The 23955-nt window shown below is 44.2% G+C and overlaps 1 protein-coding gene across 3 annotated transcripts in view; it reads left to right on the forward strand.

Moving 5' to 3' along the window:
• The window catches only part of GPD2 (glycerol-3-phosphate dehydrogenase 2), a 117807-nt gene that overhangs the window by 83409 nt on the left and 10443 nt on the right, over window positions 1–23955 (forward strand). For all 3 annotated transcript variants that reach the window (XM_038751001.1, XM_038751003.1, XM_038751002.1), the window contains exons 7-11: window positions 8693–8857; window positions 9696–9840; window positions 16778–16971; window positions 23095–23229; window positions 23734–23909. In XM_038751001.1, coding sequence (XP_038606929.1) covers window positions 8693–8857; window positions 9696–9840; window positions 16778–16971; window positions 23095–23229; window positions 23734–23909 — 815 coding nt within the window. The remainder of the gene's footprint in view (window positions 1–8692; window positions 8858–9695; window positions 9841–16777; window positions 16972–23094; window positions 23230–23733; window positions 23910–23955) is intronic.

The following is a 23955-nucleotide window of genomic DNA, read 5'->3' on the forward strand; positions in this document are numbered from 1 at the left end:
TTAACTTTTCTGGGCCTCTGTTTCCTCATCTGTAAAACGGGGATTAAGTACCTGCCCTCCCTCCTATGCAGGCTGGGAGCCCCATGTGGGACAGGGATTGTGTTTGACCTGATTATCTTGTATCTACCCCAGTGTTTAGTATAGTGCTTGATGTATAGTAATTGCTTAACAAATACTACTACTACTGTTATTATTATCATTATTACTATTATAACAGAGGGTAGGAACCACGTCTATGAAATTTCTTGAATGCAGTACAGTAGAGTTGGTAGGCATGGTTCCTGTCTCAGTAATAATACTGTATTCTCCCAAGTGGTTAGTACAGTGTTCTGTACACAGTAAGTGCTCAGTCAATACCTAGCGACTGATTGATTGTTAGTGCGCACTCAGTCCTGGAGTGGATGAGACCTTTCCCTGTGGATTTTAGGAATCATATGCTCCTGCTCACGTGCTCAGTTGAGGAAAGGATCTTTGAAATTTCGGCCGTTTGCAAACGAACTGGTTTACTCGGCCCGGAATACGTGAGTAATTGTGGATCTGGATTCTGACAAACACACCTCTGTTGTTGTGCCTCCACGCTCAGGTCCTCTGAGTTCTCCTTTGCTTATTTGAAAACAAGTCAAATAGCCATTTGCCAACTCATGCAGTGCCGGGGGAAGGAATGTTGAGCTCTTTAATTTTCTGCCTTGAGTGCCTCCTCAGTGAAGGATGAGTTGGTTTTGCCATTTTGTCGCTGTGGTTGATAACTTGTTGAGTAATCCAAATCGTACAGTCTTCACCGCACATTAAGCAGAGGCCACATTGTGTTACATTCACCATGTCCTGGCATTACGCACAACCGTTTCATCCAGCATCACACTTGCTACACTTTGTACCCAAAACAGTACGTACAAAGAAGGTTTGTCTAAAGCAGGTTTCCACGTAATGAAAATACGCGTTGTAGTTGAACTGAATGTATTCGAAGTTATGAGGACTTGTGCCTGGAGCCTAGGTAGAATCTCTTAGCAAAACCTTTGGTTTTCAAAAATTGATTGTTCTACTTTGAATTTGAGAGGAGGAAACCTATCGTCACCTTCTTCTTCCACTGACCATATTAGCCGTAACTTGTTTATTGGAAGCCAGAGACAGGAGGTGACCTTTTCCTGGATTCAGGAAGGCCTAGAAGAAGTTGGATGGTATCAGGGCAAGGGATATCCATCCAATTTCTAAGAAGTCTAACATGACCCAGGTGGCCAAAACTGTTTTTCTAGCCTGGAAGAATTATTCTGAGCATAATTAATTGGAATGTGCCAGGTCCCGATGAGTTTTTATTCTTTTATGAGTAAAGTGGTTTTGGAATTTCCTTGTGATTCACCTCTTTGGCTTATTGGATTGGGCTCCTGAAAGCACCTGTGTGCTACTCTGGAGATGAGCCAAATCCCCATGATTGGAGACAGAGACTTGTGTCCAACCTGATTAGTTTGTATCTACCCCACCGCTTAGTACAGTGCCTGGCACATAGTAAGTACTAAACAAATACCATAAAAAATACAGTGCTCTGCACAGAGTAAGCACTCAATAAATGCCATTGATTGATCATCTGAGAGCAGAATTCCAGCCTGATTACCAGTTATTCAGATGGTCCCCTTAAATGAAGCACTCTTTGCTTAATCAAAACCCTTCATTTAGCATCTTATAATTGGCTTGTGTTAACCGAAGGGGCATTAAAAAAGAAGCAGTACCAAATTATTATTTCACCCCCCCCAAATATTTTTTAATTGTGTCTTGAAATTTGAAAATAGCACTACAGTCATTTTATGGATTGGCATGGTTTCTTTTGCTTTTAAATAAGCTCAAGCACATTGTGCCTGTTGGTATTAATCAAAACCGATTTTTTGGTAAATGCTAGAAAATCCAGGAAAGCTCAACTCTGTAAAGTTTAATCTCGGAAACACTTATTTCCATAAACATAGTTGAAAATCTTATGAAATACGAGGAACTTGTGAACAAATGGATTTTTGGACAAGTTTAGTTAATCCTGCAGTAAAACATAAGATTGTTTATTCTTGATTGAAATATTTATTAACATCAATCCCCTCTGGGGGTAGTTTCAGAATAGCCATAACTCCAGTCCGTTTTTCTTGAAACGTGGGTCAGAACAGGTCTTTGGCAGCCCAGTGATGTAGACACAAGCACATTTTTAAAGGACTAAGCAAGATTTATTGAACATTAGGACAAACGAGCAACCACTTTCACACAGCGGTTGAGAAGCAGATGGGATTCGTTAGTTGTACAGGATGAAAATATCGCTAAGTGTGAGAAAAGTTTGGATTACTTCACGGATGAGAAGTCCACACTGGGGTGTTAAAGGGGCAAGGTGAAATGTTAGAAGCCGCGTCCCTAATAATGAGGATGGATATTAGAGAACCATCTCTGTTTCCCCAAGCGTCCCCTGAAACCATTTTGGGAGACCAAACTACAGCACTGAGTGGATACTTGGTCGGACCCAGTTGGAAAATTGTTTTTATAAAATGATACATCACAAATGGAGGTGTAATACAAAACTCTCCAGGGCCCAAGCTGCTGCTGCTTTAAGTTAATGGCCCAGTTAATGCTTTGAAGCAGTCTCCTGATACAGAAATAGACTTTCTGGTCCCTGATGGCATGACTTTGGAACTCTTGAAGTGTGCTCCAGGAATCAAGGAAGTGCAGTGTCTTTCATTGGCCACTCAAAAAAGGGGAAATAAAGGATGGTGGACAGATCATCATCCAGGGAAAGTTGTGTGAGCACACCTTTCTTGCCCCCAAGGACTGTAGTGGTGCTGCTCGGGTGGTATACTAGTGCAGCCTGAGGGTATCCCCAAATAAACACTTATCTTAGTGTCCCAACATAATTAACACATCTTAGAAGAGGACCTGGTGGGAGAATCAGGCTCAAGAACAGGTTGAAGAAATGCAAGAGTGGCATCAATCTGTCAGTGGTATTTATTGAGCCCTTACTATGTGCAGAGCACTGTACTAAGCACTTGGTCTCCCAATACAATTCAAGAGAGTTGGTAGTCACATTCCCTAGCCATAAGGAGCTTACCCTGAAAAAAATTTTTCAGTTCCTTCCACAAAGGAAAATGTGTTTATGATTGTCCCCTCAATTCCTACGTACTGGATGGTTACTGGATTGGGGACTCTGGTGACCCCTTGAAACTCCAAGTTTGTTGGGGGCAAGGGAATGTGTCTGCCAACTCTTTTATATTATATTCTCCCAGTGCTAAGTACAGTGCTCTGCACACAAGAAGCACTCAGTAGATACAATTGATTGATCCCAGGCAGGAAGGAATCCTGAGGGAGGCAGGATATGTCGACCAAAGCATTATTCATTCAGTCGTACTTACTGAGTGCCTACGGTGTGCAGAGCACTATACTAAGCAGTTGGGACAGTACAAAAACAGCAATAAACAGACACATTCCCTGCCCACAACAAGGTTTCTGTTGAGCACTTACTGTGTGTAGAGCACTGTACTAAGCATTTGGGAGAGTACAATATAAGAGTTATTAAGCATTAAATTCTTTTGTGCGTCTTTTAAGGACCTTTTGTGTGTCTTTTAATAATAATAGTTGTAGAATTTATTAAACGCTGACTATGTGCCGGCACTGTACTAAGCACTGGGGTAGATATGAGCTGATCGGTTTGGACACAGTCCCTGTCTCACTTGGGGCTCACAGTCTTCACCCCCATTTTACAGATGAGGTAAATGAGACTCAGGGAAGGGAAGTGACTTGCCCAAGGTCACACAGCAGGTAAGTAGTGGAGCCGGGATTAGAACCCGGGTCCTTCTGACTCCCAGGCGCGGCTCTATCCACTAGCCCACACTGCTTAGCTTTAGACTACGGTTGAATCCTCTAGACTTTGGGACCTCCGGCTTCCCTTTATTTTTTTTCCAGCATCGGCCCCTTTAAACTCCAGCATGGGTCATTCACTCCAACCCCTGCGAAGCTATCCTCTGGTCAAGTCTTCTGTTCCCTCAGAGTGCAATGTCTTGTTCTAAAGTTTTCCTTTCCTGATTGTACTTACTTTCTCCTAGGCTGGATCTGGATGAGCAAATGACCTAGATAGTTTTGGCTTCTGGCACAGTTTTGCTTCCATTGTTTGAGTGTTTCAGGTCAGTGGGACGCATCAGGGGGTGGATTGATTTGACACCCCCATCCCCGACCCATGGATTCAGTGGCAGTTTTCTACTTGGTCTCCCTCCCTTCCCCAGCTTCAGGGATGAGGATACAGGGCCTTGGGAAGAGGGAAGGGCAGGGTTCAATGCCCCAGACACTCCTGGGATAAGTAGCCCAAGGCCCCACAGCACTTACGTCCATATCCATAATTTATCTCTCTTTATTATTGTCTGTCTCCCCCTCTTGATGGGGAGCTCGTTGTGGGCAGGGAATGTGTCTGTTATATCGTTATATTGTACTCTGTGTTCAGGGCACGCACTCAGTAGTGCTCTGCATCATCATCATCATCATCAGTCATATTTATTGAGCGCTTACTGTGTGCAGAGCACTCTACTAAGTGCTTGGGAAGTACAAATTGGCAACATATAGAGACAGTCCCTACCCAACAGTGGGCTCACAGTCTAAAAGGGGGAGACAGAGAACAAAACCAAACATACTAACAAAATAAAATAAATAGAATAGATATGTACAAGCAAAATAAATAAATAAATAAATAGAGTAACAAATATGTACAAACATATATACTGCACACAGTAAGCGCTCAATAAATGCGATTGATTGATTAAATATGATTGATTGATATTAGGGCATCCTATCCATTCTCAATAGTGTGCCTGTCCCAAGTCCAGGAGTTGGGCATTTGTGGAGCTCTTTTGTCCCTAGAGTGACTTCTGAATCCCCAGATCGCCTTGGGGCAGACCCTGGGTACCCCCCAGCCCTCAGGATTGGCCAAATAATTTTTCTACACTTTCTAGTATATATCCACACTTAGCCACCCCCCACCACTCTTAGGTACCCGACTTACACTCAGCCTCTTCCCTGTAATTTATTTTAACCTCAGTTTCCCCTTTAGACTACAAACTCCTTGAGGACAGGGATTGTGTTAACTCTATTGTGCTGTGCCTCTCCCATGGGCTTAGTACAGTACTCCACACATAGTAAGCATTCAAATACCACGATTGATTGATTGATTGACTGACCTTAGGCCATTCCCCACTAGAAGATTTTTTCCTTCTGGAAGTCTGCTAAACCAGTTCCCCTAGGCTGTGAAGGGTTAAGTTATTCCACCGGATCCTCTTAAGCTCAAAGATTGAGTGAGTTCATGATGATGGTCAGAGTCAGATGTGTGTGCCTGATCGGTGGAAGGAAGCTGGCAAGAAGGCCACTGCCATGGTTTGTCTGCTCAGTCTCGATCATTCACTTCTCTCCCGAAGATGTTGAAGTTCATTTGTCTTTTCTTTTTCCCATTCCAAACCGAGGAAATAAAGCACCGAGTGGTCGTTATTAAAATTGGAATTACAGTTTCATGGCAGGATTCTAGGTGGTGAATCAGCATTTCTCCTGGAACTATTTGGAGTTACTGAACAAAAAGCAGGATAAGAGGACGTGCAGATGAAAATGTACCTTCTGTATACCCCCGAAAAAATATTTAATTTGGTTAAGCCCTGAGGGCAGGCTTCATTGTGACTCCGTGGTGTTTTTCTAAGCTTTATTAAGATCAATTAATATTTTCTGAGCACCCCCTGGGTATACGGTAGGGTACTACCTCACATCGTTTTAAAGTCACTTTAATAAGAAGTCTCTAAGGACAAGCGTACTGCATGGAGAACAAGGGGGATTTTTCTCTGGAGGTATAGAGCCCTTCTGTCCCAAGTTTGTCCAGGTAATTCATTTCCTGGGGGCTCTGTTCCCTTTCTAGTCTTTACATTTGACTACCATCTCTCTCCTTTGCAAGGTCTGCACTGATGTTGGCAGTTGTCAAGGGGAAATCAAATGGCAAAATTGCCCTTTTCAAAAGATTTCAGATTTTGAGCTGAAAAATTTCCTAATGAGACTTAAACATTAAATTGCCCACAACCCCAAGTTGTTTGTGTTGAGGGTTTTTATTTTTTTTAAAAAGAGATGCATCCTGTGGAAATGAAACACCATGTCTGAGATTTTCCTTTTTTCTTTCAGTTGGATGCTGGCGTCTCTTCCCGACATAGTAAGGGCTTAACAAATGCCATAAAAAAAAAAACAGGGAAAGTCTGGGCATCACTCCAGGTGCCCCATGGCATACGTGAGTCCATTAGAGTGGGACACTCAAAGGCGTAATGGTGTAGGTGTGATGCTGACACCCCTCCTTCTCCTCCCCCGAAAGAAAAGAATTATTTGCGGCCTTGGGGGTGCTCCTGGACCAAAGCTCAGTGTTGAGGGACTCTGGGACTTTGGACCCTTGCAGAGCTGTAGCAGAACTCTTCTGCCTTAAAATGGTGTGTCATTATGCCCAGCACAGGCAATCAAGATTATCATTTTGATTATGAGCCCCAGGGTGGAGCGACGGAAGGGACGGGTTACAGAGCATGTTCGTGTTCTAGGGTGAGAACCCGTAAGGGAAAACTTCGGTCTCTTGGCCTGTCCTTGAGGATCCCACATGGAGATATGGCTGTGCTTTGGGGGAATTTTCCGCTATTTAATTGCCTGTATAGTAGCTGTGTGTGTGTGTGTGTGTGTGCGCGCGTGCACGCTCACACACTTTTTAATTTTCGCTGATTTTTTTTTCCCTCCATAGCTTCACCCCTTTCCGAGGTGCGGTTTTATTGATGCCAGCTCAATAACTACTTACCTTGCGTTTCTAATGTCCATCCTACTCTTAGTAGAGCATTTAATTTGGAAAATAAAAGTTTCTGGCTGATTGCATCAGTTGTCAGCCGTGTTAGGAGGAGGTGCTTGGGGGAGGGGCAGAGCATCGATCCCCTTTTATAACTTTGCCCTTTTGGCTGGAACAGATTACTTGTGTAGTGGTTCGGCAGGGCTGAGACAGAATCCCAAGAAGAAACTTTCCATAAACCATTTATACTAAATGTTTGGTATGCTGGCAACATAAATCAACAACAATATCCATTACAAATGCGTCCCTTTATCAGTAATACCTTGATAGAACTGATCCCAACATGTGGGAATTTGAACCCTGCCTCCATACATCTAGTAGTATGGAATTAATTATTCAGGTCACACAGAACCTGGCCCCAGCAATGTGCAGTAATTCTTCCTGGTCAGCGTTAACTTCAGTGGCAATAATAAATAGAAAAAGTCTCCAGTGATGCCAGTATTTTAAAGTGATTAATCATCTTTCCCCCTTTCCCTCCCCCTTCGTTTTCTTTAACTAGGGTTTTTCGGTAATAAATCTTTAACAATACAGGTAAGAATTGTTCTGTAATTAAATTTTGCTCCACTTAATTTCTTACCTCACGGGAGGCCTTTTCGACGATCCACACTAGGGAGCTTTGACTCGAAACTTGATGCCAGCCTCCCTGGGAAGAAAAAGGCAGTTTTTGGTGAAGATCTCAGGGGATGCTTAAGCCTTGGCTTCCGGTATTGAAGAGCCCACCGTCTCACGGAGGGCACGCACAACGTGAATCGAGCAGTGGAAATTCAGCCCAGTCTTCAGAAGTAGTTGCTCGGGTTCCCTTTCCAAACTATTCATTCATTCAACTGTATTTATTGAACGCCTACTGTGTGCAGAACACTGTACTAAGTGCTTGGGATGTACAGGTTGGCCACAGGTACAGACAGCCCCTACCCAACAACGGGCTCATAGTCTAGAAGGGGGAGACAGACAGCAGAACAAAACATGTAGACAGGTGGCAAAACCGTCAGAGTAAATAGAATTATAGCTATGTGCACATCATTAATAAAATAGAGTAGTAAATATGTACAAGTAAAATAAATAGAGTAATAAATATGTACAAATATATGCAAGTGCTGTGGGGAGGGGAAGGAGGTGGGGGGGGGGGCGATGGGGAGGAGAGGGAAAAGGGGCCTCAGTCTGGGAAGGCCTCCTGGAGGAGGTAAACTCTCAGTGAGCTCTCAGTAATAATAATAATAATAATGATGGCATTTATTAAGCGCTTACTATGTGCAAAGCACTGCTCTAAGCGCTGGGGAGGTTACAAGGTGATCAGGTTGCCCCACGGGGGGCTCACAGTCTTAATCCTCATTTTACAGATGAGGGAACTGAGGCCCAGAGAAGTTAAGTGACTTGCCAAAAGTCACACAGCTGACAATTGGCGGAGCGGGGATTTGAACCCATGACCTCTGACTCCAAAGCCCGTGCTCTTTCCATTGAGCCACGCTGCTTCTCAGTAGGGCTTTGAACTAAGGGCTGCCTGGAATGGGGAAGACCTCCTCGTTTACCCGCAGGATGCCAAGATGAATGTAATCGCTAATTTCCTGTCTTGCGGTGTGCAGATGTCGGTCATTAATTGGACAGAAAAATGGAGATTTCAGAAACATCTGCGTGCGAAACGAGGCTGTATTTGGCTTGTTCTTGGTCCGCCCCAGAACACACGGTGTTTCTGTCAGTAATCCCCGTTAGACCTGACCGCGGCCATCACGGCTATGCAGTGTGACAGGGACAGATGTGACAGATCGGTTCTGACACGCTTCCATCCCACAAGTCAGTGGCTGGAGGTGACTCACGTCCTTCCCCCGATTCCGTCCCCTGCTGCAGGACAGCACAACGACGCACGGATGAACCTCGCCATCGCGCTCACTGCTGCCAGGTACGGCGCTGCCACAGCCAATTACACGGAAGTGTTGCACTTGCTGAAGAAGACAGATCCCCAGACGGGGAAGGAGCGCATCAGCGGTGCCTGCTGCAAAGACGTCCTAACGGGTACGCCTCGGAGCCTCCGCCTCCCAGGCCGCTTCAGCAGCTCCCCTTGCTCCATCTCGAGTTGCTTCCCGACCTCAGAGCTGTTAACGCTCCTCTCGCGTTGAGGCTGAGCCGCGGAGACCCTCGTTAGCAGCACCCCCTTGCCGTCCCTGATTCGGGTGGAACTTGAAAAGTTAGCTTTGTAAGCTTTATTGCTTTTTGATTGATAGTAAAAGGGAGGGGAAAGTGGAAACCCAACCAGAGCTATGAATGAGTTTTGTTTGCTGTATAAAAACACGGTATTAAGAAAATGAAACAAACAGGCCGAGTTTATAAATCTCACTTAACTGACACAGCAGTGTATTTCCAGAGTACTGTGGCATGTCATTAGTGTCAATCATCCTTAAAGCCTGTGAGGTTTTCCTTCGAGCCTTGGGTCTCTGGCTGTGTGGGCAAGGCTCTGCATCTAGACCTTTCTGGGGAGGAAAACCGACACTCTGAAAGGGTATCTCACAGCAACCCTGTTTGTGGATTTTAGTTTCAGGAGGGAAACAGCTTATTTTCCCATCACGGTTTCCTCCCGTTTGACTCTCCGATCCCGGGCATTTCAACAAAATAGAGTGGGAGGCCAGAAGAAGGAAGTGCCACGCTTTCTTTTCTCCGATTGGGGCTTTTCCATAAAATACCCCAGATGGAAACCTTTTGTGTGGTTTTTCCATAATTCCAGCTGTTCCTGTCACTTAGCGAGGCCTACAAGACCTTTTGTTATGGGTTAGTTTAATAGATAAATTAATAATCCAGAGCGTCAGTGAGCAGAAAAACAAATGGGGTATGTGATTGATGCGGTTTTCTTTCACAGGGCAGGAGTTTGATGTGCGAGCCAAATGTGTTATCAATGCTACGGGCCCTTTCACAGACACGGTGCGCAAAATGGATGATCAGAATGTAGCGAACATCTGCCAGCCCAGTGCTGGGGTGCATATCGTGATGCCTGGTTACTACAGGTAAACCCATCTTCTATTTTATGGTATCCGTTAAAGGTTTACTGTGTGCCAGGCACTGTACTGACTGACTGACAGTTATGTTCTAGGTACTTTAGAGCATTCAGCACCCCTTTAGATTGTAAGCTCCTTGTGGGCAGCGATCACATCTACCGACGGTCTTGTATTCGTACTTTCCCAAGCACTTAGTGCAGTGCTCTGCACGCAGTAAGTGCTCAATAAATACCACTGTCAGGTTAATTCAGTAGAAGTTAGAGAGTCAAACCCTGCCATAGACGAGTTTGCAGTCTAATGGAAGTTTTTGGTTATCCTCTTCAAGTTTAGACGGCAAGCACGGCAAGCTCAGTGTCTCTTTGAAACGTTGGCGTTGATCAGCAAATGACATCAAGAAATACATTTTTGAGAGTTTGCATATATGGCCGGGGGTAGGGAGGGGGCGGGGATGCCAGTGTTCTCCTTTGGGTATCCATTTCTAAGTTGGAGAGGGAAGGTTCTTGTTTAAATCCATGTCAACCATTACTTGTAAACCCAGCCCCTCTGCTCAAACTTTAAAAATCTCCAGCAAATTGAGGTCAGCTTTGTTATATAGAGTTTAGAGAACTTGGTATCATGGAAAGTGTATTTTTCCCAATTCCTTCAGTGTCACAGAATTCATTGAATGGTCAGGAAGGAAAAAAAAAAGATCTGTTTGATTTACATTGTTTGAATTTACTAAATATTTAGATTTAGCCCAATAATGCCACTTGACCACACTCAATCTCAAAGTGCTAAATAATTTAAAGTTCCCAAATGCTTGAAAAACCTCCATCTATGATCCTTATACCATATTTTTCTCAAGGTTATCTGTCCAACTCTGTGTGTATAACTTTTGTCAACATCCCTGTGAACAAGGTAGGGACAAGGGAATGATAGCCACATTTTTCAGGGTAGGGGAGGAAATACCCTCCAAAGAAATGCCATTTTAGTAATGCAGCAGGCACACTGGAGGCTGTTCAGATGGGTGTCAGCCTCTAGAATACTCCTTAATCCACTTAAATGAGGTGAATAAAGTTGTCAAGAAAGGAAATAAAATGTCACTCCTCTTCTATATCTAGTAACATATAGAGTCTTTCAATAATTAAAGTGTTTGAAATGAAAGCAGTTGTAAGTTAACCTCAGAATACCGGATGACTCGTCAAACTGGCCTCATAACTCTGACTTGTGAAATGTGGGGTAGGTGGCATTTAACTGTTCTGAAAGGACTGGTTCTGGCTGACCATCGCGAGTTCACCAAAATAACAAGTGTAAATGTACCTTGGATTTCTAGAGTACCCCTCTTTGTAAGAACTCAAGAGTCCTTTCAGGGAAGATACTGTATCTGTCCTCTGACCTGTGAATATGGGCAGGGTACCTTATCACCACTCTACAGATGGCAATGTGTCAGAACCTACCTGCCAGCTCTTAAGGGTTCACTTCCAACTGTTTAATACAGTGCCCTGCACACAATAAATACTCAGTAAGAATCATTGATCAACTGGGGAGTTTGTGTCTAGCGCAACAGAAGCTGAGCAATCAGTGGTATTGATTAAGCACTTACTATGTGCAGATCACTGTATTAAGCGCTTGGAAGAGTATAGTATAAAAGACTCGACAGACACGTTCCCTGTCCACAACGAGCTTGTAGTCTAGAAGCTAGACGGGTGGATTCAGGTGGCAGTTTCTGAAGTTTATTCAAAGTGCAGGTTTCCTGCCAATTTTGTCTGAGTAATCCTGTAATCCTGTGTGATCTGAGTGTGATCAGCCTGATTTAGGCCACTAAGTGCCTGGAGACCCTAGGGACACTAGAGCCAAGACATTGTTAAGTTGGAGGATATGTAAATTTGTTGTCTGTCATGTTCAGCACCATGGACTGCACTGCAGCCCCTTGTTGAGCCTGCATTTTGGAGGTCTTTCATGCTCTCCAGCAGCAGTATTGGCAGAAAACCAGTCACATGTGTCTTTAATACATGCAACTAACTGTCTTTTAGGCTCACCAGGCAGTTATTTCCAGAAAATGGAAGACGAAATGGAAGTTTTTAATTTTTTTTTTAAAACAGTACCATAATGAACCTAAAATGTTGTTTCCCTTTTCCCCTTCGCGCTACATTCCTTTGCTCAGAGATCAAGATCAGATTTGGTATTTTCATCAGGGACCCAGCCAGATGCTTTCCAAAAGCAGCTACAGTATACCCCAAGTGTCTGAAATTTATGAAACTTAATCATCTCCTCTCTCCACGCCAGCATATGGTGTCTGCCACTGACAAGTGGTCATATTTTTTCTTCCATAAAAGTGTGCCTAGCCCCACAAACTATTAGGTATACCACTGATTGCTAAGTAGTTAACAATAAATTGATTTTAGGTTAAATTAGGGTACTTCAGCAAAGCAATGATCGGCATGAGAAAAATGGTCGTTGCATTTAAGCTCAGACACATGCATAAATTAACAGAAGCCTTTTCTCCTAGTGCCAAATGAATCATACATATTGGACAAGATCTATGCGTCGCTTCATTGTACATGCTTTACCGTGGGTAACATCCATTATAAAGCCTAGGTGGAATCTTGTACGATGATTCTTTTATGATAAACAGATTTTTCTCTCTCAATTAGGTGTGACTTGGATCATTTCAAGTTGATGCCATGCAAATGTTTCCTAGTGGATTCTTTAATGTCTAGTTCATATTTGCCATTATCTTCTCAACACCCAGACCATCGGGCTTTATGTAGGTGGCTATTGGAACAGTGCTTTGCCCGTAGTAAGCACTTAACAAATGCCATCATTATTACTATGATGTCTCTTTCTTGCTTCCAGTCTATTTGGTGTCTTTATATTCCACTTTTGCCTGAATAATATTACTTTTTGATGGCTGAAAGAGTTGGTTTCTGGGACATTTGTAGTTATTGCTACAGCAATATTCGGCAACACTGTTGCCTGAGTTGGGCACATAAGCCGTTTTGACTGAGATGGTGATCCCTGGACCAGGCTGGCTGCTAGCATCTTTGCCAGCGATTTTGATAATATGCCGTCACCACCACTCACCATTTCACAATTACGTCTCCTTTTCCTGCCCTTCTCGGCCACGAAGAAACAGACACCATCCAATTCTGGTCTCTCGCTGGATGGCCATTTAGAGGTGCAGCTGCCTGGCTTAGTGAATGGCTTTCCTAAAATTTCTTTAAGCTGAGCGCTATCGGGTTAGTTACAAAATAAGTTCACAGGCAGCGTTCATTGTGGTCGATACCTTCAAGGGATTATTCAGGCACTGTACGTTTGAGAAAATAATGTTTCACTGGAGATTGCTAGGCTGGATGAGGGAGTTCAAGGGCTTTAACTCTTTCAGGCAAGCTGGTGTTTCAGGATCTGAGAGGGTTAATACCCTGAGTGGCAAAGTGGCAGCCTCATTTCCTAGTGAGTTTCAGGCTCCCATGTCTTAGTACCTTGTACAATATTGTCAATTCTGCCATAAGGTTATTTATTTTGAAGTCTGCCTCCCGTCACTAGATTGTAAGCTTCTTAAGGGCAGAGAACATATTTACCAACATTTTTGAATTGTGCTCTCCCAAGCGCTTAATACAGTGCACTGCACACAGTAAATACCGTCGACTGATTGACTGCTGTTAGGAAATCAAACAACTTTCCTCTAACCTGGGTAGAATCCAAAGCATTGTTGGAAGAAATGGCTGTGTGCATATGCAGCATGCATGGCGTGTTATGGCTGTGCTTGAGGTATGGCAGGGCATGTTTCTGTTATAGTGTACTCTCCCAAGAGTTTAGTGCAATGCTCTGCACACAGTAAATGCTTAATAAACACAACTGAATGAATAATATGAGTTTGCCACAGTGCCAGCTGTTCAGCACTTGACTGTGTATGTTACTGGGTTTCATGCCAAGTGATATGTTTTGTAGCTGAAATATGGAACAAGGGTCACCATTCTACCTCCACAGCCTTAAATATTTTTAATGGCATTTAAGTGCTCACTGTGTGCTGGGCACGCACTGTACTAAGTGCTTAGTAGATTTGCAGAATACTAAGAGTGATGGCAAAGAGAGTTTTGACTTTCCTTCCTCATTATCTATTGAATTAAATCAGGCTCTTTACTCTGGGCTCAAATTTTTAATATCACATTGAGGACACAGCTACATTTGTAACTCTTCTGTGATAGTATTCCTGAAATTTGTTAGTTCTACCGGACTAATAGAAAGTCCCTCGTTCTCAATTTTTCTCTAAAAGTTAAAGTTAGTTTTCTTCTGATACTAACAATGACAGGTAGCTCACAGAACTCCCGATCTAGAAAAGACCAGGCTTTGTTGTATCTTAATACATGAATGAAGTTTCTTAAAACTCATTAAAAAAACCTCTTAAAGCACAACCCAATATAAACTTTGAGTGCCTCCTTAGAATTCAGTTTTGAGGTTCTCATCCCAAAAATGTGATTGAAATCTTGATGTGTTGGTAGACCCACTGAGAGTGCTTTTTTAAGTCTGTAAGTGTTTCTGGAACAAGGAATGCATAAAGAAATACCAACATGAAGCATGCCTAACTTTTGTCCCTATTTGAAGTGGTTTACTTGGCAAAAACTTAAAGGAAAATGTTGTCTTTCTATGACATTATGGTACTTCTTAAGCACTTACTATGTGCTAAACACTGGGCTGAGTGCTGGGGTACATAAGAGATGATCAAATCATCATCATCATCAATCGTATTTATTGAGCACTTACTATGTGCAGAGCACTGTACTAAGCGCTTGGGAAGTACAAATTGGCAACATATAGTGACAGTCCCTACCCAACAGTGGGCTCACAGTCTAAAAGGGGGAGACAGAGAACAAAACCAAACATACTAACAAAATAAAATAAATAGAATAGATATGTACAAATAAAATAAATAAATAGAGTAATAAATATGTACAAACATATATACATATATACAGGTGCTGTGGGGAAGGGAAGGAGGTAAGATTGGGGGGATGGAGAGAGGGACGAGGGGGAGAGGAAGGAAGGAGCTCAGTCTGGGAAGGCCTCCTGGAGGAGGTGAGCTCTCAGCAGGGCCTTGAAGGGAGGAAGAGAGCTAGCTTGGTGGATGGGCAGAGGGAGGGCATTCCAGGCCCGGGGGATGACGTGGGCCGGGGGTCGATGGCGGGACAGGCGAGAGCGAGGTATGGTGAGGAGATTAGCAGCGGAGGAGCGGAGGGTGCAGGCTGGGCTGTAGAAGGAGAGAAGGGAGGTGAGGTAGGAGGGGGCAAGGTGATGGACAGCCTTGAAGCCCAGGGTGAGGAGTTTAGACACATTCCCTGTCCCACACGAGGCCCCCAATCAAAGAGGAGGGAAAGCGGGTATCTCATCCTTATTTTATGCAAGAGGATCCTAGAGTTCCTGACTTGCAGTCTCATGCTCATTTCACTATGCCAAGTCAGATGGTCACTCCTCTGGCTTGCCTCTCTCCCTCCTTAGAAATGCCGGAAAGGATAGTTATCCAATTCAAGAAGACTCTTTAGAGTCAGTTGCAAAATTGCTGTTCCCACTCCCCTGGAATCCCTTTACGATTTGGTTCCAGAGTCTCAGGCATAAGCAGAGTGAATATATCACTGATTTTTATTTTTTTTGGAGTGTCTACAGCCTGGAAGGGCATGCAACCATTGGGATTTGATGATGATGATGATGATGATGGCATTTATTAAGCGCTTACTATGTGCAAAGCACTGTTCTAAGCGCTGGGGGGATACAAAGTGATGAAGTTGTCCCATGTGGGGCTCACAGTCTTCATCCCCATTTTACAGACGAGGGAACTGAGGCCCAGAGAAGTGAAGTGACTTGCCCAAAGTCACACAGCTGACAAGTGGCAGGGCCGGGATTTGAACCCATGACCTCTGACTCCAAAGCCCGTGCTCTTTCCCACTGAGCCACACTGCTTCTGATTTGATTTGATCAAATCATCGGTTGCCTATACTCGTGAAGATTTTGGTGTTCTTGAATAGGCCCTGGCTGGGGAGGGTCACCACCCCCATCCACTTCACCCCCACCCAGCCCCCGCCATATGTCTTCCCCTCTATCCAAGGGCTCAGCCCTTGTGACTTAATTCAGAATAGGAAGCCAGTGAGAACCTCTTTCCTAGGGAATCCCTCTGGAACGTCCCTACTTCTGAAACAGCCTGTGCTATGAGAAACCTGACTTGTTTCCACCTAGGGTCCCAGGAATAAGGAACCTTTCAAGGCCCAAAGAGTTTCCAGAAGCTAGCATTTCTGAATGTCATTTGAATCTGATGTTCCAGTGGGAAGCATCCCTTCCTCCTGGGGAGGGACCATGAGGATGATTTACCCTTTCAGTCTAATCTCCGTGGAGGCCAAAGCCTTTACCATGTGAAGGTACTGTGAGGATACTCAGGAAGAAGAGTGTTCACAATAGGCCCTTGATGACAGAAAAACACCAATGTTCATTGTAACCACAGCAATGTTCCTGTAAGTGTACGTGGGACATGTTTGCGTGTTTCATAATTAGATGCACGTTGGCTATTTGGAAGTTCCATTTCTTCTTTTTAAAAATTTGACCTTCATTGTTGATGTGGGAAGAGCATTAATGATCATCTGCCATTCATTTCTGTTCCCTGCGTGAAAATAAACTACATGCACAGTAGATCTCAGATCTGCCAGTAAACTTACTTTTTCCTTACAGATTCCTAAATGGACGGGGAAATTAAAATAATCATTTTAATACTTTAATGTTCAGCATTGATTTGAACTGTTCCTGAAAAGGTGGAATAGAAAATTGTATATTTAGTTGTCTTAAATGAATAACTCTCTCCATTTCTCTCCCCCATCCCATCTCCCTCTCTTCTCCCCTCCACCTCTTTTCCCTCCCTTCTCTCTCCCTTTCTCCTCCACCTCTTTTCCCTTCCCTCTCTCCACTGCACCTCTACCTCCCTCAGCCCTGAAAGCATGGGATTGCTTGATCCAGCCACAAGTGATGGCCGAGTCATTTTCTTTTTACCCTGGGAAAAGATGACTATAGCTGGGACTACTGATAGCCCAACGGATGTTACCCATCACCCCAGTCCATCGGATGAAGATATTAATTTCATTTTGAATGAAGTGCGCAACTATCTGAGCTGTGATGTGGAAGGTAAGTTATTTTTTTCCTGGACCTGTGAGCCCCTTAACTGAATGAGAGTACAGAGACACACTATGCACACTGAACAGTACACCTAAACATACTCTGCTCAATGACTAGTTATCCTGATGGGTGACTGGATTTGGGTAATAGGTTTTTCAGTACCTTCTCCTCTTCCAGTTTAGGTGCCAGCTCAATTCTGGGTTATTATTGCAGCCAAATGTAAAGCGTTGCCACTAGTTTTTTGTCTTCTCTATTTGAAAGTGGGTTATAGGGAAAGGAAGCATAGTGAATAAATTGTGCTGACATGGAGGTGCTGAGGGACGATGTTGGTTTTTTTATACCCTTGTTTGTCCCTGGGCAGTGTGGTAATGGCTGCTGAAAGCAGCTGAAGAGTATCCAACACGTCGTTCCAGTATTGGCGATAATATTATCACAGGCAGTATTCTTGGATTCAAATTTTGGAAGCTGTTGTCAGCTGGGAAGCATCGAGCCCTATTCTGCCCACCTCCTAAGAAGAGAGAAAGTGGTGTTGCCTCACTATGTAGGGATATGGTATTGTCCTAAGGGAGGGTACCCTTGGTTGAACATCCCTCTTCCAGACCCTCTCCTGGGTCCGAGAGTTTTATGAAGTGACTTTGGACCCCCCTAGCCTGATGACAGCTTGTTAGCCTGGCTGTGTGTGCAGCAGTGGCATGAACACCCAGCAATTCTGACATGAGCAGAGCAGCAGCCCATAATGACTCTGACAACCGTGTGACAACTAGTGCTGCTTTTCTTTAAATTGGGAAACTGAACTGCATTTTGGGAAGCCATTGGAAGCTATTGGCTCCAGGATCACAACTTGTGTCAGAACTGGCCTAAGTCTCACTGAGAGGGAGGGTCTTTTCTGCCATTTCTGCAGTTGGCGAGAGCTCAGTGTAACTGGAAAGGGAGATTAAGTTGATTATTTTTTGCAGGGGGTGGGGGGCGGCAGTGGTGCGGTTAGATTAGCCTGGCAAGATGGAAGTGTCTTGCCACCCACTTGTACCGATCAGATTTGCAGCAGAGACTGGAGCTCTTTTTATTAATAGCATACCTCATTCAGGGTCAGTCTTACCTGCCAGTTGGGGAGGAGTCAGCAGATTTGCTAGAATTATCTGATTATAATTCATTGTTCGACTCCACTATCGCAAAAAGATGGAAGCATGTATTTTTAAGAATGCAAGAAAGGAGTGTCTCTGTATGATCTTGTTACTTAGAGTCAAATCCTTGACTTTATTTCCCTCTGAGTTGGAAGAGGTCACCCAGGGCCCTCAATTTCAGTAAATTTTCCCTTGAATGGTGCCAGAGAAGAAGTAAGCTCCAGATCACAGAACTTCCTGTTCCCCCAGACAGACTAAGTGAGCAGGTGAGGACCCTCAGCCCCAACCTGATCACCTCCAGGAGAGGAGGTGCTGCTGCCGTGGAAGTCAGTGGTTTGTGCAGGATGGATACTCTGTGTGGAACCTGTTGTCGTGTTGCGGGGTAAAAGGGGTCTGACCTCACTCTCATCAATAGTATTGGGGGTTGTGCAGTAAAATCACAGTCTTGAGTTTATCTTCAATGAGGATGGCAAGCAGACACAAATGGACAAATAACAAAATACTTAAAAGAGCATGAGAGTAGACACAATAGCAGTGCACAAGAATAATAATAAAAGAATAAGAAAAATATCACAGATGTTACAGTGACAGGAAAAACAATATAAACTAGACAGTCTCTAAGAAAAAGCCTTTCAGATGACGTACAAGTCCTTTAGCTAAAATATCACAGATGTTTTACCCCACGGGAAAGCAATAGCAAATGCATATTTTGTATTCAAAAAACCCCCCACTGCAATAGGAACCTGCTGGAAGATGGGCCAGATCTCCCAGCTCTGGGTCTGATGAAAGGAAAAAGTTTCTCTTCGTGGAGCTCTCTCCTTCCCTCCCTCCCTGGTTAATGAGGGATTTTACTTCAAAGATTGGTCGGCTACAGCCCTATCCTTGTCCCCTAAGAGATGCATCTGCCACTCCTGTGGCAATTATCATACAACACAAATGGGAGGTTTGGGCATCAATTCACTTGCTGTGTTTAATAGAAATTCTGCACAAGTTGGGGTTCATTCCCAGTGATTGTTATTTCCCTGGAAAGGGGACTTGGTTGTAAAAGATCATATTTTCTCAAGTTCTTGTGAGTCTTTATCCCAAAGAACTCCCCCCCCCGCCCCGCCCCTACAGCCCCCTGCCTCTCTCTATTTTACCATCCACAGACATTTGTGTTTTATAGCCGTCTCCTTCCTGTGCTCTTTATGGCATCCATAGGATCTCAGAGATTTGGGCTCGGGGCGCTCTGATCTGCTTGTGGTCTATAGATGGTTTCTCAGACTTTGCCTCTACCCCAACACAGACTGAGTCTGCTTGCCCAACATTGAAGTTCCCTTAATATTGTGAACCCTATCAATCAGTCCTATTTATTGAGCACTTTCTGTGTGCAGAGCACTGTACTAAGCACTAGAGAGAGTGCACTGCAACAGAGTTGGTAGTCACATTCCCTGCCCACATTGAGCTTACCAGGACCCTGTGATATAAAGGTCAGGCCTGTCTTCTCTCAATTTTTAGCTTGATATCCCTCAAAGCTCCAAAGGCTTCCCATTGCTTCTTATATGAAACCAGCATTTCTGACCATCATCTCAAAGCTGGCTCCCTTTACCTCTCTAGTCTCTTCTCTAGACACACCAGTTGTGCCTGTCATTCCTCCCAAACTAATTTTCCCATCTTCTCAGTGGTGATTCTGTCAGACTACGAAGCCTTCTGAGATGGTCACAGCAATAAGGCTGTCTTTTCAGCATCACTCTCAGTGAGCTGTCCAGATCTCTGTTTTCCCCTGTGACTCTGATAGAGCCACACAGTTTGCCTCCTAGGGAACGAGGAAGGTGGACTCTGCAGCCTCTTCTCGCTCTTGACTCTGTCCCGGCTTTCTGTGGCCTTTGCTTTCACTCTTGAAGTGAAATCAAGTGGGTTTTTTTTTTAAGTTTCTGTGAAATAAAATGAATAAATACAATTCTCACCACCATTCGACTCTCCCCAAATGACTATGCCCTGGAGAAGGAAGGAAAAAAAAACCCTCTGTGTCAAGTCTTCACACTCCATGCTGTTCCCAGCAGCTGTGACCCTCTGTGAGCTGCATCAGAGTAATTCTGAAAGTCATTTTTCCTTTTGGGAAGAAGACCGTGTTGTCTTTTACCATTTCAAAAGCTTCCCACATCGGGCTAAAGTTTTTAGATTACTTGTTCGTTCTTCCTTGAGATGGGTAGTTGATAGTTCTGATGTTTGTACTGAGTTAAGGAGAAAAATGATCCTTTGAAAAATGTATCCTTATGTCTGTTGTGCCGAGGTTAATCAAAGGGATGTGGTGGGCAGACCAAGCTGTGACTTAAAGGTGCTGAGGAAGACAGAGTTTTTGCGCAGGGCTTTACCAAACCAAGGAGGTTTTCGAGGGTGTTTTGGAAGTCAGCTTCTCGAGTTGTACACAGTTTTTCACACGTGCAATTAGCAGTGTTTATAGATTGCCTGTTATTCAATTAACAGCTAAGCTGGTCATATCAACGCACTGCAGAGCTGCCTTTTCACTGCCAGAGACAGAACCAGGGTTATCAACGTACACAGGCTTGGATGAGTTCCAGCTGTGTAATTATAGTGTCACGCGCTTTGCTTTTTCTAGTTTCATTAGTTTATAAATGTAATATGGTATCTTATTTCTGCGATTAACACTTCATTTCGCCAGGTTAAACATGCCGGTAGAGAAGTATCGATTTCTGACACTTTTCCCCCCGTGTTCATTTAGATATTTTCACACGCCGATATTGATTTTTGAGAAGCAAACATAGGAAAACAGCATCCAAAAACACACTCGTAAATAGCCAGCTAGGTAGGAAAGCCGGGCAATTTTACGTACGCTATAAATGGAACAAGCAACGGAATGGTTGTGGTAATGGGTCTCGTTTGCTGTGCCGAATTTGAAAAGTAAGCGGGCCACTGGGTGTGTGTGGAAGTTTCCAAGATGGTTAGTGTTGAATGTAGGTGAATCCAAGTCAGGGATTACTAAACCAGGGATGGGGTTGAGCCTTAAAACACTCAGCTCCAACCGCGATTCTTGTGGCCTCTGGTATTTCTGAAGGAGTTAGGCCAGTGCCCCCCATTAGGCCATAAGCTTCTCCAGGGCACAGGGTGTCTTTTGCAAAAGGAGATGAATCAGTCAAATTAGTGGTATTTATTGGATGCTTATGGTGTACCCAGCACTGTACTAAGTGCTTGGGAAAGAATAGTACAGTAGAGTTGGGAGACACTATCCCTACCCACAAGGAGGAGCCTGGCCAAATGCCCTGCCTACAATCGGCTCCCGATCGACCTAATCTTTTGTAGCTCGCCCTCAGGAGATCACATTGAGCAGGAAGAAGGGGGCTTCTGGAAACCGATGGAGAATCTTGCTGTTCGTGCTGCATGTCAGTAACAAGTCCCTGACTTGGGTCGCTGTTCCCACTGGGAAGCCCCCACTTTGCCAGTGGCCATCTGCTGGGCTTCCTGGAGAGAACTGGGCTTGGAGAATAACAGTGCTCCCTTATAGAGAAGAAGGAGAGCTGGTCTATCACGAGGGCAATCAATCAATCAATCGTATTTATTTTTATTTATTTATATATATTTATATATATTTATTAAAGGGAGGGCAAGGCACGGCATTGTGCATCAGAGTCACAATGTGGGACTGGCACTTTTAAAGAAGCCCATGGCTTCTTCAGGCCGTAGGCTTGAGCCGCTGCTAAGGAGGGGATTTTAATTAAAATGAAATATTGCCAGAATTCGTCAGGATTTCTATAGTAGTAATAATTTCACTAATTTCTAAGATGGCACCATTTTGGTTTTTGCATTTGTATTAGTTTGAAACCCCAAAGTTAAGGCAACGTGAAGCAAGCTGGAGTAAACTCTCCAATCCAATCCCAGCACAACCATGAATCCCTCCGTTTGGACAGGGGAAGTGCCTTTCTCAAGTTTTGGTTTAACCAATCAGGCAAGAGGATGTCTGTATGGCTTAAGATGTAAATTGAGTCCAGGTCATATTTCTTGAATGATTAAAGAGCTCAATGCATTGTACAAGGCACTCAGAGGGTAGAAGCCTGTAAAATCTAGACTTATTTCAGGACTCTATACAAGGAAGCTGATGTCTTTCACTGAGCTGGGCTTGGAGGCAATGCATCTAAACAGTACCTTACTTGGGATTCCAAGTGGCCCAGACCTGAGAAAATCAAGATCATTTCTTTGGAATCAGTTGTGGATTAGCAGTAGGAAAAGCAGTATTGTTCTGGAAACAATACCAACTCTGCCAGATGGTTGACCGGATGTATTTTATTCAGCTTGTTTAGCTACGTAACAAAGCATATTGAGGCAGGAATTTATTGAAATGTTAAATGGGTGGATAAGTTAATCTTGCTGTAGAATTTAAACCAATTTTCCTGCTTCAGGCTTGTCTTTCAGGACTAGGTTTAGATTTGCTTTTTTTTGTCTCTCTGAGGGAGAATGGTGAAGTGATTACGACTGAATGCAGAATGCATACGAATCCCCTCTCCAAATTAGGGGGTGAAGGCAGGGGCGCTCTGTTCCTCAAATCCATCCTGGTTTCCTAAATTCTTCCTGGAGCGGCAGAGGACATAAGGAAGTCATGAGCTATGAAAAGAAGTGCCCTGTAACAAAACGCAGTAGGTGCTGAGCAGCCTTTGTAGGCAGTAAAGTAGGAAGGGCTGGTTAATCTTTTAGAGGGGAGGTTGGGAGTCCCCAAAAAGAAAGCTTATCTGGGGAGACTTCACAACATCCATATCATCTCCTTGAGGGCAGGGATCTGTCTACCAACTCTATTATACTCTTTCAAAGTGCGGTATACACAGTAGGGATTCGGTAAATACCATTGAATGAATTTGGTTGTTGAAAAAATAAGTGAATCGGAGGGGTGTCCCAGGTGTAAGGGATGGCCCAGGCAGAGGTTAGCAGGCCAGCAGGGCACAGAGCAAAGCGTTATGAGATGGGCATACTTCCCTCTCCCTCACCCACCGACTTCCTCTTCACGGACTCGGTTTCTCCACAGTGCGAAGAGGAGATGTCCTGGCCGCGTGGAGTGGGATCCGTCCCCTGGTAACCGACCCCAACTCTCAAGACACCCAGTCGATCTCTCGTAATCACGTGGTCGACATCAGCGACAGTGGCCTTGTCACCATCGCAGGTATGAGCGATTCTGCCTTGGGGCTTCTGGGGTTCTTGCTGGGCCCCAACATAATGCCCAAGCCGAGCTGGATGGGACCCTGCAAATGTAGTAGGGGTGGTAGAACTTCAAGGGAGAGGTTAAAAGTTACGTTCTTACCTAGTAAGAGTAATTGGCAAACGAGGGGAACAGGAAAACCACTGATCACTCTCTGTGACCCCCGGATGGATTCAGAGGCAAGTGGCTTCGTGGAACGGGCCCAGGACTGGGAGTTGTGAGACCTGGGTTCTAATCCTGACTCCACCACTGTCCTGTCCTGGGATCTTGGGCAAGCCACTTAACTTCTCTAAGTCTCCATTCTGTAAATCGGGAATAAAACACCTGCTGTCCTTTCCTGTTGCCGTGAGCCCTGGTTGGAACAGGCACTGGGGCCAAACTGGTTGAATTGTATGTATTCAGCACATGTCCCAGGGCCTGTAATATATAAAGGACTTAATGAATACCATCATTATCCGTATTATTCAGGTGGAAAATGGACCACATACCGCTCTATGGCTGAAGACACCATCGACGCAGCCATCAAGACCCACCACTTAAATGCTGGGCCAAGTCGAACAGTTGGGCTCTTTCTACAGGGAGGAAAAGACTGGAGTCCAACCCTCTACATTAGGTTGGTTCAAGATTATGGACTTGAGAGTGAGGTAAGTGAAATTCATTTCTTCTCGGGCAAGCCAGTTGCCAAGTAGT

Source organism: Tachyglossus aculeatus, chromosome 9 (assembly GCF_015852505.1).
Source record: "Tachyglossus aculeatus isolate mTacAcu1 chromosome 9, mTacAcu1.pri, whole genome shotgun sequence".
In the NCBI taxonomy this organism is placed as follows: domain Eukaryota; kingdom Metazoa; phylum Chordata; class Mammalia; order Monotremata; family Tachyglossidae; genus Tachyglossus; species Tachyglossus aculeatus.